Source organism: Parastagonospora nodorum (assembly GCF_000146915.1).
Source record: "Parastagonospora nodorum SN15 chromosome Unknown scaffold_14, whole genome shotgun sequence".
NCBI classification, from domain to species: Eukaryota; Fungi; Ascomycota; class Dothideomycetes; order Pleosporales; family Phaeosphaeriaceae; genus Parastagonospora; species Parastagonospora nodorum.
The window spans coordinates 695569-711693 of record NW_001884562.1 but is presented as its reverse complement, the minus strand read 5'-3'; the positions used below and the strand labels follow the sequence as shown (position 1 = coordinate 711693).

At 53.3% G+C, this 16125-nt stretch overlaps 6 protein-coding genes across 6 annotated transcripts; all 6 read right to left on the bottom strand.

Annotated features, from left to right (window-relative positions):
* Nucleotides 1-682: 682 nt before the first annotated feature.
* Nucleotides 683-1375, bottom strand: SNOG_09309 (hypothetical protein; the record flags this gene model as incomplete). The annotated part of the gene is made up of 1 exon (XM_001799552.1): nt 683-1375. One exon carries the CDS (start codon nt 1373-1375, stop codon nt 764-766), a length of 612 nt encoding a protein of 203 aa, XP_001799604.1. The 3' UTR covers nt 683-763.
* Nucleotides 1376-2330: 955 nt separating this feature from the next.
* On the bottom strand, nt 2331-6581 carry SNOG_09308 (hypothetical protein; the record flags this gene model as incomplete). The annotated part of the gene is made up of 4 exons (XM_001799551.1): nt 2331-2917; nt 2955-3984; nt 4115-6412; nt 6495-6581. The coding sequence occupies 4 exons, from the start codon at nt 6579-6581 to the stop codon at nt 2331-2333; spliced, it is 4002 nt and encodes a 1333-aa protein (XP_001799603.1).
* A 1246-nt stretch (nt 6582-7827) lies between these two features.
* Nucleotides 7828-9006, bottom strand: SNOG_09306 (hypothetical protein; the record flags this gene model as incomplete). The annotated part of the gene is made up of 1 exon (XM_001799550.1): nt 7828-9006. One exon carries the CDS (start codon nt 9004-9006, stop codon nt 7828-7830), a length of 1179 nt encoding a protein of 392 aa, XP_001799602.1.
* A 1058-nt stretch (nt 9007-10064) lies between these two features.
* On the bottom strand, nt 10065-11684 carry SNOG_09305 (hypothetical protein; the record flags this gene model as incomplete). The annotated part of the gene is made up of 3 exons (XM_001799549.1): nt 10065-10839; nt 10860-10992; nt 11051-11684. The coding sequence occupies 3 exons, from the start codon at nt 11682-11684 to the stop codon at nt 10065-10067; spliced, it is 1542 nt and encodes a 513-aa protein (XP_001799601.1).
* Nucleotides 11685-12376: 692 nt separating this feature from the next.
* SNOG_09304 (hypothetical protein) lies at nt 12377-13580 on the bottom strand (the record flags this gene model as incomplete). Its single annotated transcript, XM_001799548.1, has 3 exons — nt 12377-12561; nt 12614-13278; nt 13330-13580. The coding sequence occupies 3 exons, from the start codon at nt 13578-13580 to the stop codon at nt 12527-12529; spliced, it is 951 nt and encodes a 316-aa protein (XP_001799600.1). The 3' UTR covers nt 12377-12526.
* A 321-nt stretch (nt 13581-13901) lies between these two features.
* On the bottom strand, nt 13902-16114 carry SNOG_09303 (hypothetical protein; the record flags this gene model as incomplete). The annotated part of the gene is made up of 4 exons (XM_001799547.1): nt 13902-14025; nt 14072-14839; nt 14887-15711; nt 15975-16114. The coding sequence occupies 4 exons, from the start codon at nt 16112-16114 to the stop codon at nt 13902-13904; spliced, it is 1857 nt and encodes a 618-aa protein (XP_001799599.1).
* Nucleotides 16115-16125: the final 11 nt, after the last annotated feature.

The window sequence follows — 16125 nt, the reverse complement described above, 5'->3', positions numbered from 1 at the left end:
AACGGCACCGTCGTGACCAGCCAAGAGACTCCAAGCGGCTACGCAGCCTCTAAGTGTGGCTGAAATGTAGCTTTCGGGATGACGACAGCTGGGCGTTCCTGGTGTGGTGGCCTAAAGAGTGCAGGAATGTGTAAAGGGTTGGAGGGATGATGCTGTGACGATGATGCTGTGGATGTGGCTTCGCGCCCAACGCTAGCTTTCCCCACCCTGTTCTGACGCGCTCGCTCGATACACATACATGGTCGATTATTCTCATGCAAGTCCTTGACCGCCTCCTTCACTGCGCGATGCCGATGGTAAGGGTACAACGAAGCTTTGATGATGACTTACAAATACCACAGCCTCAATTGGCGCATGATCATCCGCACGACGGCAAATCCCAGGGGGCAAAAGAATTACAAAGACTTGAGTACGCGCTACTTTGCACTGCCTGCTCGTCTCAACGGGTTCCGTTGATATGTGCCGACAAATGTCGGTATCAATTTAGATCTGTCATCCTACTCGGCAGGGGACGGTAGGTATTGACTGCCCAACATGTCCCCACAGTCATCATACATCTTGTCAAAATAACATAAATCCGAGAATTTGGGCCACACGGGTCTGATACGCCCAACGATCAAAAATCAGTATCGCTATGACAGATGGTAAGATGAATCCACAACAGCGAAAGAGCCAGAAAGCATTGCAAGAAGTCATCAATCCATTTGCTTCATCAACTATATACACCATCTCCCCCCGCTCCCATCCCCTTCCTCACATCCACTCACATCCCATCCCTAACCATAGCCTGCATAATCTGCACATGCCGATTCGCATTCGTCTCACTCCACTCGGTATCATAATTCAACCCATACGGCCAAAAGTGACTCCCCCCACAATTGATCTTCGCCGCACTCCCGTCCCAACTCCTCAAAAGCGGCAACGCAGTCTTCCAATCCCCACTCGCACACAACCGGTCAAAGTTCGCCGTCTGGCCCACGCCAAGCGTGTGGCTGATCTCGTGCATCGCCGTGCGCTCGTTCATGTACGCGCGGTTGCTGCCGAAGCGTAGGTCGCCGTTGTAGTTTGCCTCGGCCGTGGGGACGCCTGGTGCGTAGGCGACGCGCACGGTTTTGGAGAGCGAGGAGTGTTGCGCGTAGCGTGCGGTGGCGCGTTGCATGGCGAGGGTGATGCGGGCGTAGGCATCGGTTTGGTCGGCGGTGGGGTTGGAGGCTTTAGCCAGGGTCCATGATATCGCGGCGGAGGCGGAGCTGGCGTAGACAGCTAGGCAGAGGATCGAAGGGAAGTGCATGATGGGCGGTTGTGGGGGAGCGAGTGTGGGTGTGGGTAAGGAGATGGAATGGGCGCGGGATGAATCTTGTACATATACTCCCATCTATAGAAATCCAAGCCTTGTCGGTGTAAACATGTATCCTAGTCGATCTATCCATCACTTGCGTCCCTTTCATCTACTCCAGGGTCTTCCTAGTCTATAGCATACAATGCTACACGGACTTCCCTCAAACCCTCCAATTACGACCATGCGTTTCAGAACACCTTCCCAAAAGCCCTAAATCGGTTGCAACGCTGCGTCTTGGCCATCTACATCGGCCAAGGTACCGAGGACGATGGCTCTCAAAGTATGGTGCACATGGTCGATTCTATCCAATGAGACAGGTTGGTTAAGAAATCTATCCAAACACCTGCCCAAAGGCGTCGACTTGTTTATGATAGAGTGTCTTGGCTTCAAGCGAAAGAGGGGTGTCGAGACAATCAAATGCTCGGAGAAACTACCACGTTCCCCACATCTCTATGCGCATCTGCCGACATCCAGGGGTTGTGACCTCGCTTGCGTCGGAGAAATTCTAGAAGGGGAATGTGCAACGAGGGCAACGTTTCGATCACGTTAGCATGCTTGCAGGGAGTACAGGATAATAGAACTGTTATCGATACATTGAATGTCCAAAGCTATGTGCTAGCGCTAGTCTGCTAGTTGCACGCAGACTAATTCTCAAAACTCCTCCAATTGACCCCAATCAAAGTCTTTGAACGCATCATTCATGCATGTGAACCCCAGAGCGCCCAATCCAGTGGAGCTGCGCCAATGTAATGTTTTCGAATAAAGAAATGGTCGATCAAGAAAGGTTCTTGATATGCGACCTAGCAATTGTACAGGTGGCGGAAAAAGACATTTTGAGAAGATGAAATAGTGCGCTGGAGCGGCTGCGCATCCAGGCCAGACTTGGTACGATCTGACTCATATCGCCAGAAGGATCATCAAAAGATGTGTGATCTGAAATCATGTTAGTTCGACGCGCCCTAATGATAAGTAGAAAGTCAACTTACCATCTTTATAGACCACCTCGTGGCGTGCCAACGGCACTGGTCAGAGCACTCGGCCCTCCATTAACGCTACCAGCCTCATCAAAGTCCTGCCACTCTGGGAACTCGGCGGTAGCCTCGCGCAGCTTGTCTACAGCCGTGGACTCAATCAAGTTTGCGTCTGCGAACAGCAAGCTAGTGTCCTCGTTGTAGTGACGACAGTTATTGCAGAGCATGCCAATGTCCTGGCGGAATTGCTTGACAGACTGGTACTCTTTCTTGTTGATCTTCTTCTTGATCTGGTTCATGCAGATTGGGTTCTTGATCAGCTGGTAGTAGTCTGGGTAATCCCACTTGTCGGGCAGCTCGATGAAGGGATCGATGATGCCACGATTGGGAATGTCAGGATCAGACGACTCTTCTTCAAGGTCGTTGAGTGCCTCGTAAACAAAGTTCACAACCTTCTGAAGTGAAGCGCGGCTATCGGGGCTGAGGCTGTCCTTGGCTGGGGCGGGTCGACCGCGCTTGCGTGGTGCGAGGTCACCATCGAGTGAGGCTTCATCGGCCTTACGCTTCTCTGCTTTGGGTTTCCGGCCTCGCTTCTTCGGCAAGGGTTCTTCCGAGCTCTCTCGCGACGGTGCTGGAGGATTCACCTGGGTCAAGGCCCATCCTAGCGGTCTTGTTCCGGCTCCGCTTGGCATTCTTCTGTTCCTTGCGTGCAATAGCATCCTCGATAGTATCCTCGTCGTTGTCGACTGCCTCGAGCCATTGTTCTTCCGTTAGACCATCATCGTACTTGACACGAGTGCGCTCACGAGCGCCACGACCAACCGGTGTGTCGTCCTTCTCCTCGACGATGGGATCAGCATCGTTAAGGTAGATATCAGGCAGTTCGCTCTCGCCAATGAGACGTCCCAGCGGTTTGCCTGGACCATATGGATCGTCTGTGAGACGCTGCCGGTCCATCTCTTGGAACAGCTTGAACTCATCTTCGTTTCGCATCATGATCAAGTTGAGATCGTCGTCATCCATCTCTTCCTGTTCAAGGCTCTCCGCAGCTTCTGCAGACTCCAACATGATACGCAACATGGCATCTCGCTCCTCGTTGGTAGACTTGTTGTCGAATTTACCAGCCTGAATGACTTTGCCGTCCATGTCCAGCTTGTAGTTGGCTCGCTCCAGAATCTTCTCCTCGACGGAGTTGGATGTAATGAGACGCAGAATTCGCACCTCGTTCTTCTGACCGATACGATGGGCACGATCTTGCGCTTGCAAATCTTGATGAGGGTTCCAGTCCGAGTCGTAGATGATGACGGTATCCGCAGTCTGAAGATTCAGACCAAGACCACCAGCACGTGTTGATAGCAAGAAGCAGAAATAGGGCGAGTTGGGGGCGTTGAACTCCTTAAGTAGCTCCGAGCGATCGTCTGCCTTTGTTGCACCATCCAGACGCATGTACTTCATGCCTCGCAGACGCAGGTAATCTTCCATGATGTTCATGATCTGTGTCATCTGGAAGAACATGAGGACACGATGGCCAGTCTTCTCGAACTTGGGCAGGATCCTGTCCAGCAACTCAAACTTGCCAGAAGCTCGCCACAGCAGATCGTTGGTGCTCTTAGTTGGGTTCATGACTTCCTCAACCTGCTCGAAGACAAAAGGATGGTTACAGAGCTTTCGCAGCTGCATAAGCATGTTGCTCAGAACCACGCATACCCGTCTTAACCGCCCTTTCCGTCAACTAAACCATTAAGGCGGTTGGTGGGTAACGAGTTGCCTTGGTAGAGCTTGGCCTGCAGAGTCGAGAAGTTACACTTGATGACGCCGCCTTCGGGTCTTTGTCCGGCAAGTCCTTTTCGACATCCTTCTTGAGACGACGCAGAAGGAATGGACGAAGAACCTTGTGAAGACGCTTGATGACAAGAAGCTGCTCTTCTTCAGTGAGCTCCATCTTGTCTTGTCCACCAGTGTTGGCGAACGGCGTGTTGAACCACTCATCGAACGATGTAGCAGACTTGAAGATGGTGGGAAGGACGAAGTTCAGCATGGCCCACAGTTCAGTCAGGTTGTTCTGCAGTGGCGTACCAGTGAGAATGAGACGATAACGGGTGGTGTAGTACTGTGTAATGGTCACACTAAGCTTGGAGCCAGCGTTCTTCATACGATGTCCTTCGTCGACAATCATGTGAACCCACTTGATCTTGCTCAGAATCGGTCGGTCCTTGATGATAAACTCGTAGGTGGTGAGGAGAACTTGGAATTGGCCCCATCGAATCTGCTGCTGGTACTGCTTACGCTGATTGGGTGGTCCCTTGTACGTGATCTTCGAGACAGTCGGCGCCCACTTCTCGAACTCGTTGTTCCAGTTGGTAAGGGTACTGAGGGGTACAATGACGAGGTATGGTCCAGGCTGTCGCTTCTTCTCAATGAGGTAGGTGATCAAACTGATGGTCTGAATAGTCTTGCCCAGACCCATCTCATCTGCAAGAATACCGTTGAGGTTGTTGTTGTAGAGAGACACCATCCATTGAAGACCCTTGACCTGGTACTCTTTGAGAGTTCCGCCAACCAATATACTCGCTTGTTGCGTGACCTCTTCCTTGTTGCGATGGGCAATTTCGTAGTAGTCGGTGCGTTTCTTGCCCGGGCGTGGTTCAGCGTCCGAATCTTGGTCGTCTTCGCTCTCTTCGTCTTCGGATACCTCGTCGGCGAGTTGGTACCGGTCGATGGAAGTTCGCTGTTGGGCCTTGACGGATGCAGCAAGCTGCTTCAAGAAACCATCGGTCTGCTTGAGCAAGTGCGTGATACGTGTATCCTTGGCCTCTCCCAAAAGCTTGAGATAGGTCTCCTCGTCGTTGGCTTTCAGGGCCTGCAGACGCTGCTTGGCAGTGCGCTCGATGCGCTTCTGCTCTTCCTTCTCGATGTTCTGGTGAGTGGTGATCATGGTGCGGCCCAACTTCTGCAGACGCTGTCGTTGTGCCAGACCAGCCTCCTGTAGCTCGGTGCGGTGTTTGCGGATGGCGTCGATGAACTCGTGGTGCTTCTTCTTCTCCTTTGTCTCGCGCGCGTCCCGTTGTTGCTTTTCGAGCTTTTCAGTTAGACGAGCTTCGCGCATCGACTGCTTCTTGAGACGGCGGTAGATTGTCCGGTTGGCGGTCATGGCGAGATTGTCGGCGTGGATCATCTGCTGCGAGATCTCTCGTCGCAACTTGCGCTGCTTCTCAAGAAGGTTCAGCTTCTTCTGTTCAATCACCAGAGCCAGCTTGACCTTTCCGTCGTCCTCGGGCGTGTCCGTCTTGCTGGTATCCCACGAACCAATGTTTGCGTTGAGCTTCTCCAGCTCCGCCTTTCTCGCAGTGAGTCGGTTGTAGAGAATGATCTCGCGCTCCTTGCGCATTTCCTGCATGCTCTGCTGTACAGACTCAATGTCGACGCCTTGTGGCATGATTGTCGCCATGTATGGGCGGTTCTTGCGCTCAGCGTGGGTCATGTAGTTGACGTCGCGGATCGCTTCGCTATGCCAAGGCTCAATAAAGGTGTCGGGAAGGCGAGGCAGAGCAGGAGTGTCTTGGACAGCGCCACTCGTACTTGAAGCGCGGGTCACGCTGTCGAGGACCTGAGAAGCGGCGTTTACGGCATCGACAGGGGTCTGTGGCTTCTTAGAAGTATGATGGCCGTAAATCTGCTGCTGCATATTCGCAGGCAAAGGCAAGCCCTTGCTAAGGTGCTTGAAAGCTCCAATCTGAGCGCGCAGCATCATGAGTTGGTCCTTGGACAAAGCAGCGTTCGCGCTCGTAGCTGACGTTGGGGTCTGCCCATCGCCTCCGGGAGCCGGTCCACTGGCTGTCGCAATCTGCGTTGTAGTCGCGTTACCGCTCGATGCTGAAGCTACATCGGCAGGCACAACAGGCTTCCCATTGGCCATGCCCATGGCAGCTCCATTCTGCTGCATGGCTTGTGGATCGGAAATGCTCTGTTGGCGTTGTTGCTGCTGCATGCGTCGCATATTGTTGTACTGAGTTTGCTTCTGGATCATAGCGAGCATATTACGGGCTTTGATGAATTCTGGGTTCGTCTCAGGGACGCCTTGCTGCTTCATCAATTGGTATTGCTGTAATGGATGTATTAGCGACGTTCTTTCCTACTCATGCGCAATTGGCAGAGGCGCAAAGTGAGCGCAAAGTGCTACATACCTTGTAGACGTGTTGCGCCTGTTCGCGGGTCATGCCGCTAGGCAGCTGGTTTGAGCCCATATCAGAGCCGGGTTGTACGGAAGCCATGGTGGGCGGGAGGTGTTGCGGAAGATGCGATGCGCAAACAGCTGATATGAGGTACTGAAGATTTCAGACGCGATCTCAGCCTTTACGCGCGGGTATGAGGTAAAGACTGTCGCGACGGTGAGGAAGACGCGTGCGGTCGGCGACTATGTCATTATCGTGGGGAGTGGTGTTGGGGAGAGCCCTTTGGTGAATGTGAGAGATGAAGCTCCACCGGAAGTCCGCAGTCGCGTCGTCGCAACGAAGCAGGCCGAAGGGGGGGATGCGCAAAACCGGGTGTGGCAAGTCGGAAGGCAGCAGAAGCGCGCTCCAAGGTGCTCAAACTGCAGGACGCGTCGTGAAAAGCGTTCTGCCGGCCGAGTTGGGATGTGGATACACTTTGTGGTGATGCGGGATATGGTTGTCAGTGGCCGTGGGTGCCAGCGCTGAGCGTTGAGAGTACGGCCGATCGAATAGGTAAGCGCGGGTCTTGGCATTGGGAAAAGTCACGTGCGCGGGTCAGTGCCTCGAGCGCCAGCCTCCTCGCTCAAGTCGCAAAGTATTCACGGGCAGCATCAAGCATGGCCGAATTTCACTGGGGGTGCAGAAGTTGTATACAAACAACGCGGTAAAGACGTGGTTAGCGTCCGAGCGTTCCACGTTGGGCAACCGCATTGAAATTCGGAAGGCGCATGGGCGAGCCAGTGGAGTGCCACCAAGACGACCCCTCCCACCGCTTGTTCTCGAACACCAACTTGTCTCTTCCTCCATCAAAGAACAGCGAGTTCGCATCGTCGGAACGAATCTCGAACGGACGCCGTCATGTTGAACTCACGTGTCAAACTCGTGCTTGCGATTGATAGACACCAGGACGAAGCTGGTGGTTTGGCCAACATACGTGGTAAAGGAGTCACATCCGCGATGTTCTTGACTGACATCCCCGCACTCCACGCAATCCTCTCGGCCTGTAGGGAACGTCGCGTCTATCACACTTGTGTCGTTTTATCCCCATACTTATGACCAGGTCAGCTGCTGTGGTCTGTGCTCCTACCTATCCTGGTGAATTAATGGAGTCTGCTAGCCATTTTCTGCTTTGACTTGTAGGTTCCTCAATCTTACGGACTGTGGCAGCAATTTGCGACATTTCACAGCTTGAGTAGAAAAACAGCCGCGCCATAGAATGAAGCGAGGGTATGATATTCGAGTTTCCTCCCTGTCTCATGTATATACAAAAAAGCCACGTGCATCCCCACAATTCCTCACATACCGCCTAAGTGAGCGTAGGCGCAGTCCAGTCAATGTATTGAGAGGCGTCAGTCCCCGCTGGTCCCTTCTCAATGTTTGTCTCCGCGCTTTGATTGAGCAAGAATTTGTTGATAAACGCAGTGAGGTCAGCTCCCTGGTTCGATGGGAAAGAGCAGTGGTTGTGGTTGCCAGAACCGGTGAAGCCCATGTTGGCGGGCACGCCGTACGCCTTGTATATGAGACGACCAGCCTTCATGCAAGCAGTCGTCGAGCCGGGACCAAGCCAGTCGATCTCGTTCTCGATGACGAGCAGGCCGCGAGGCGCGACCATACCAGCGAGCTGATGGTGATCAGTGGCCAGCGTGTTCGCCTTTGTGCTGAAGGCGTTGAAGCGCGTGGAGAACCACACATTCTCCGTAACGATCTGGCTAGAGGTCTGGATGTTCTTGCCCTTGGCCTTCTCTGAGTCGGAGATACGCCAGCAGGCGGCACCACCAGAGCCAGACTCCTGGGGTAGGCCGAGAGCGATACGGTCGACGAGAGCGGCGGCAATAAAAGCACCCTTTCCGTTACGGGAGCAGCCGGTCACACCGACGCGCTTGGGATCAATACCAGTGCTTGAAGCAGTAAGTTCCAGGGCGTCCATGATGCGGTCCACACCCCATGCCCAGGCAGTGGTTGCGCCAGCACTGTGGCTGGAGCCGTAAAGGTCATAAAACTTGCCCTTACCACGGCTGGAGCCACCCGATTGTTGGCCAATATCATCGTTGTTGAAGGTGATGGTCGCCACAGTTGCGGGAACTGGGATGCTAGCTGCACCATAAGCGATGATGGCTGGGAATGGTCCGGCACCACTGGGCTTCTTGATAGTGACAGAGAAAGAAACCGACTTCCCGCCTTCGGTAGATGTGATCGCGAGCGAGGTGCCAGAGAAGGTAGCAGTAACGGAGGACGGCTTCTTGGGGAAGTCACCAAGCTCCTGGGCCTGGATAGCGGCGCTGACTTCCTTGTTCCTGCAGTCGAATTGTGCCTTTGTGGTTACGGCTGTGCCATCGAAGAATTTGAAAGGATTGGGCAACTTTGCGTTGGTGGCTGATGGGAAAGTGGAGGGAATTGCAGGGCAAGCTGCTTCTTGACGTTCTTCGATCACAGGAGCCGCAAGGACAGTGGTAGCGAGAAGCGGGAGGACGATGGAATACTTCATGATGGCGAGGCTCTCAGTGATGTTTGACTGACCAACGGCCCCCCGGGCAGCAACAAACAGACTTATATAAGGCGTTTATCGAACATGGGTGATCGGATAATCCGGGGATAGACATGGTTGCCAGATGGGGCTCGATACAAGCATATTGAGCTTTCTAGCGTGACCATAATATAATAGACTCAGAACTCCTTGGCCTGATTGGCATAGCCAACGCTCCACACGGATGTTAATGTGAAGCATTGCCGGAAGATCCCATGCGTGTAAAGAACTTACCGAATTGGTGCACGTGTATCTACCCGGGTGCTTCTTCATTGATTTTTGGGACGTACAAGCTCATGTGCCAACAGCGGACTCACTCTGGCTAGGTCGAAGCTGATTGATGGAATAATTCTCATGCATCTGGTACCCATCTCCTCCATTCAAGTGGTCATCTTCCCTTAGACCGCGAAGACTATGGGATGCACTCTGCCCATCTTGGCAAGAGGCCCTCTCTTAGAATGTGGTCTGCCAATTTGAGCCACATTCATATACCACTACGCCAGATCAGACATGCTAAAACTGGGGTCATGCGCTGATACGTCAGCCCCGTTGTAGCCCAGTAAAGTGAACATCTAGGCGGGGCAGCCAAACGAAGGCAGCGCACTTTACTGACACTGCTGTGACGTCCCAGCGTGATTAAACATGTATGTAACTCACAAGTAACACATGTGGGGTGCATACCAGTGGGGCACTTGTCAACCTGCCGATTAGCCTGGATATGAGCACGCGATAATAGCCGGGAGCTATAGCGATCTACGCATGAGGATCAGAAGCTTGTTAAATTGGAGTAAATTCGCCGAATTCGAAGCCACGACGTGCACCCTGGTGGTAGCGGAGACTCACTGCCACATACCCAGTTTCCATGATAAGTACCACAATATGACGCTTTGTGTACGCAGGCCAACATGTTCGATTCAGCAACAAGACCCTTGACATAACCAGGTAACATCTGCTCAAGTCTCACACCAAATCTTTTCATCAGCACTGCATCAAAATCTCCACTCGACTCCATCACTTTTTCACGCCTCACCCCCCTTCGCGGACCGACTTTTCTCCCTCAACTTCCCGCCCCATCTCCGCAGGAGGTACGGCCCAGGCACTAGCAATGTAGCAACACAACCCAGCAGTGTCATCGTCCAATGCACTCCAATTCCATCATACATGGGCCGCGCCGCCATAACCATACCGCCGGCGATAATGTAGCGCATCATAGTGATACTCGACAACGCAATCGCTGCGTGCTCACCATAACTGTCAATGATATACTGGTAGCTAGCAACGTACATTGCGTTCAAGACGACGCCAAAGCAGAAACATGCTGCGAGGCCGGAGTATATCGATATATGCGAGTAGTTGGTCCAGCCCAGCCAGAACAGTGAGATTGGGAGGAGGGGCGCTGTGGCTATAGCTGGCCAGAGACGGTACTCGGGGTTGATTGGCGCGTGGAGATCGTGATCTGTGAGTCTGCGGGTCTGTCTGTAGAACAATGGGGTGGTGAGTGTGAAGGTTGTTGCTCCGAGTAATATAGATGCAAAGCAAGCGCCTTCTTGGAGGGGGTCCAGCGCATATGTGCGCTTGAAGATGTAGTCGAAGCCCGAGAGGAAGCTGAACAAGAGGATGTAGAGTAGGACGAGGAAGCCACCTAAGGCCAAGATAGCAGGCTCAGTTGTAGCGAAGCGAAGCTGCAAGCGGGACGTTGTGTTGTAGTCGACCGAAAAAGGATGAGGTTTCGGCGTGCTTGGAGGCGTAGATATCCTTGCCCCGAGACCTCGCGTAGAGATTTCGCCTTCCAGTCTAACAGAACAGGCAAGTACGTCTCCGGGAGAAACAAAAAAGCAACGAGGAACGCAAAAGCTGATATGATGAGTGTAATCCATTCAGTCCATACCCAATCTAGGTGTGGCTGATTGACAACCCATCCCCCAACAATCGGCGCAATGACTGGAGCTTTGGAAGGTCAGCTTGAAGAAGAAATTGAAGGTTTCCAAAAGATATGATGACTTACGAATAACATTAACCCAAGCCAGTACCGGAAACCACATCGTCCGCTCCACCTCGTTGAACATATCCCCCACACTTGCCCCATTGATCCCCAGCGCCCCACTACTCGCCAGCCCAACAAAATACCTGCAAACAACCACGCCCTCAAAAGTCTTGCTCAGCGCAGCACCGAGCTCAAACAAGAGAAACGCAAACGAGAAGACCAGATACACGGGCGCCCGACCACCTGTCTCGCTCAAAGGGCCCGTGAACAACGAGCCAGATCCAAGGCCGAAGAGATACGCCGCTGTGGAGAAATCCATGCCGACGCTGCACACATTAAACTGGGCAGCGGCTTTGTCGTGCGCGAGGGAAGAGGAAGAGCCGGCCCAGGCTTGCGTGAAGACGAGGAGGCTGAGGATACAAAGTGTTGTGAGGCGGCGTGCGAGCGGCCAGTTTCGTGGGTCCAGGGGGTCGGAAGAAGAAGTGCATTCTACTAGGATGGTATCATGGTGATTGGGTGGTATTCCGGTGTCTGCGGAAGCTGGTTCTTGCTTCTGCGATTCATCGGCCTCAATGGATCTGCTTGTTCGAGGAGAAAACGCGCGTGTGCGTTCCACGGATTGTTTTATCCGTCTCTTTTGCACTAGGGTCCACATCACGGCGATGGGAGGGATGAGGAAAGCTGGAAGGTAGATTCGAGTCCTACATTGGATTTTGGGTATTGGATATACACAACTACATACATATGTATCTATTGTGCGAGGTACGCGTGGTCATTTGGCCTCAACTCGCCGTTCGAGAAGTATTGACGTCACTATCGCGTGCTCAATTTGTCAAAGAAGAGTTGCACGCTAGGTGTAGCGCGGGAGATCTACCTAGGTGCTGGAACAGTAGTATTTGTTATCCAGGACAGGCTATAGCTGCGTGGCGTTTTGCAAAGACCAACGGATGAACCTGGAGAAGCAGAGCATGAAGCTCTGAGGTAGCTGCGGCAGTTAGCATCAGTCTTATTACACCATGTTAGAAGCTCCCTCAAGCCAACAAAAATGCGCTCTGATAATTCGAGGCTCGGGAATGTCGAATGCCGAGTCCCCAATACTGGTAGCCAGCTTTGGGATTTGAAGCAAAATCTCGTCGTGTGCGTGGGTATCCGCGGCACGCTTACCGCAGCATCTTGTCAATGAGGCGGCGACAAGACTCAGCAAGCGCCGCAAAAACTGGCATAACAACCCTGTACAGCCAGAATTTCGCCTCTTACGAAATCCCGGGTTGGTGAAGTGTGCAGGGCTAGTATGGTCGAATGGACAAAAACACTGGAAGACAGTGCACGAAGATATTACACAAGAGACTAGGAGCTGATACGCATAGTTGACGCAGACTAATGTGAGCCCACATTTGTAAGGCCAGAGATTATGCACAAGGCCAGCTGATACTCTCGAAGATTTGGATGCAACTTCTTTTCCAGGCCTGGGTTTATGAGACTTTGCAGTCACGCGCTCTATTCGTCCTTCTCCTGCAAGAACTCCACAACTTCTTTAGGTCGTCATCAGCATGCATCTCCCAACAGCTACACAAAACAACGCACCTTTGATAAATTCCTCAGGCTTCTCACTAATCACCCAATGCCCCGCCTCAATATCCACAAGCTCAAACCTAGGGAAGAACCTCCCAACAATCGGCAATGTCTCATCACTGACATAATGACTCCTCGTCCCCCGAATAAACAGCGCCCTCTTCCCAAACCTATTCGCATCCGGATCCGTAAATGGGAAATCTGCCATGCTGTTCAGCGCATCCGTCAGAATCTTGACTGGAATGCGGAATTTGAGCGGCTCAGATGGCGCGGGGCGGATCAAATTTGTGAGTAAGAATTGGCGGACGGGTAGGTCCTTGGCATAGGGTTGTAAGATGGCATCCGCTTCTTTTTGGGTTTTGGGTTTGGCGGCTTCGACGCGCTGCATGCCTTCGGCGTACTTGGGGAAGTCGCTGGACAGAGCGGCGTCGACGGGCGCGTTGTCGACGGGGATGATGTTTGCGCAGCAATCTGGGTTGCGGAGGGCCATAGTCATGACCGTCTTTGCGCCCATAGAGTGGCCGATGAGGGTTGCATCTTTGAGATTGTGCTTTTGCAAAAAGGCTTCGACGTCGTCGGCGATGGCGGTGTAGTTGTGGACTTTGTCGTGCGGGGAGTCGCCGTGGTTGCGTGTGTCGATGGCATAGACAGGACGGTCGAGAGCTCGGGCTAGAGCACTGGGGAGGATTGTTAGCTTTTGGATTGCATTCTGGTGTTGTCACACGTACTTGCTGACGCTTCTGTTATTCTTTTTGCTGCCAAAAAGCCCATGGATGATCACGATTGGGTCTCCTTTCGCGGTGCCTTTTTCATCGTGGAGACTGTATGCGAGATCGACAACACGCAAGTTCGCAGACGCGTGGAAAGATCGCGTGCATGTAGGCCTCTGTACTGAGTTTGCAAACTGTGTCCTCGTGGTATGCTTTGGATGTAGAAATGGCGCGCATAGAGGCTGTATACTGCGTGCTATCGTGCGCATTGTGAGTGTTGACGTTCGCACAGTTCCGAGCGCCGGAACTTTTTTGGATGCCAAGCGCCGACGTCATTTTGAGACCCACCGTGCTTTTTGGTGAGGATGTGGGAGACAAATGCTATGTGACATGGTAATCGAGGGTCTGGGAGACATTGATTCTTGTGAAGCATTGATCTACTCGTGCAACGAAGAATTCATTGGTACACGTAGTATTACTGCCAGTGCGCTGCTAAGACTATCGTTGCAAGACTGCGCACTTGGTGCCGCCATAGTATCATTACTCATAAGTCGTAGCTTGAAATCAGGAGATCTCCCTGTCGCTCATTCTCAGCAAAGCTGTATCGCCGGAAAGAATCGTGGCCCAGAGTAGCCGTAGAACTGCACACTCTCGATGTCAATGTTGCCATCATGCGTGGGACTCCAAAGCTTGAGCAAGATATTCCTTCCAGAACTACACCGGGTCAGCGGAGCCAAGGCATAGAGAAATGGTGACTTACATGGCTGGATGGAACCTGATGGTTATCTTGCTCTTGTTCTTGGCGATGAAGAACCTCGCATGAGGGGGTATCAGGTTGTCATCCTCGGGTAGAGGCTGGGATAGTTCAATCCGGCTTGGTGCCCCGACTCGGGTAGCTCGAATGGGTTCGATATGCCGCTCTCGCCTCGCTCGCCATTCACTATATGTGGTGTAGTCGAGAGGGGGCGCCCGACGAAGTCCACCGAAACGAGAAGTGATCTCATCGTCGTCTTCATCAGTTTCGGCGCGCCAGAGAGTCTCTCTTCGCATCAGATCGGCCATGACGGCAGCACTGGGCGTCTCTTCGTTCGAGTCAGATTCCTCCGCTTCACTCGCAGCCGTCACAGTGAAGGGCGGGGGAGTGGGTGCAGACAATCTGATGATCCCAGACCTTGAGTCATCCGCGATATGGTCACAGTTGTCACCATATACATCGTCTTCTTGCTGGCGCTGTGTGTGTCTGCGGTCAGATCTTGGAGGTATCCATGACTGTCTGCTCGTTCGGCTGGTGCGCAGGCGCAGATTCTCAATGCGTTCCTCCATCTCCTCTTGAGCGCCACGACGAGAGTGCTGCCACACATGTGGGTCCTCGATTGCTTCCCTTAGTGAGATGTCCTCGTCGTCTGCAGAAGAAGTGGGCGTAGCTGACATGACTGGGGAACGTGCCGAGTACTGCAAATCATAGCCTGCCGTGCTTGACAACAGTTCATCCGCGGACATGGATACAAATATCAGTCCTTCTTGTACACTGAGGAAGTATTAGCATCTTGTTCTCACAACAGGCGAGGTACATACGGAGCTGTGAAACCCCGATCCGGAGCTCGAATGACAATTTTTTCCAAGGTGAATGGAGCATCGCCAATGTGCTTCAGCAAGAGATTGCATCTTGAACTTTCGCTGCAGTACACGCTGCTGTCATTCTTGAGAACATTCCGGACGTTGTGAAGGCCGATCGGGTGGTCCTTGTCGAAATATTCACCGCCATCGCAGCTGAGGATCTCCATCTTGAGACGACCAGGCACTACCTGCCCTTTGTAGCCGTACTTGAATCCGTCGTACTCAGACTTGAGGCCAGCGTTGTGGTCGAGCTTCCGTCGCTTTGTCTGCCTGCGGTCAGCCGCAACCTCGACGATGGGGCTGCGTGCGCGCGCATTGGTGTTGTGGAAGGTGAAGGGATTGTTGAGCGGTATGTCGCTGAGAGAGTCTAGCAGGTCGGCGGCGGATTCCATGTCAGCGCGCGCTTCACGTATGCGTGCGGAGGAGCGGCGGAGGTAGCGTTCACTGGGCGTGGCCCGGGGACGGTTGGGGTTCGCGGTAGTTGGTCTTCTGGAAAGGTTGTCTGGTGGGTCGCTATCGCGGGGAGGGCCGAAGAGCCTGTGCATGGTGCCACGCCGTCCTGACTGGAGCAGGCGGCGGGGCGGCGGTCGGCGAGCGGGTGCGACATGGTGGTCCGAGGAGTCCTGGTCAGGCCTGTGGGAGAGCGAGGGCGGCGCGCGCCTTATGAACTCGCTGGTTCTCAGGCGAGAAGACGAAGACGGCGAGGTAGATGCATGAGGATAGTCAAAGTTTCCGGCGGTGAAGGGGAAGCTTATCGGCGGAGGTGTCGGGGAAGCGGGCGGTCTGGGCATTGAATGACGTTGGTGCCGCTCACATTAAGACGGGCGGTCTTCAGTGGTCTCCCTAGGTCAGTGTGAAGTGGATATGGACAAGGCGGTGTGTATCCGGTGAAGGTAAAGAGAGGCGCTGGCGTGAAGGCTGAGGAGAGCGTCGAGAGCCCTGTCATGTCGCCCCACTTTCTCTCGTGCAGCGTGGGGAAGCGTGTCACGGGCCCAGCAGAGCCGCAGGTACCAGACTAATTTCGTCACCGATCTAACTGCCTTTACCTGGTGCTGATCAAGTCAAAGTCACCGAGAGTTGCGCCTGCAGCTGCGATCGGCACATCGACTTCAGCCTCATTTTTGCGACGCGCTGTGGACTTGCCTCTCCACGCCCAGCTCGAAGTGAGGTACTTGCAGCACGCCATCACCAACGAAC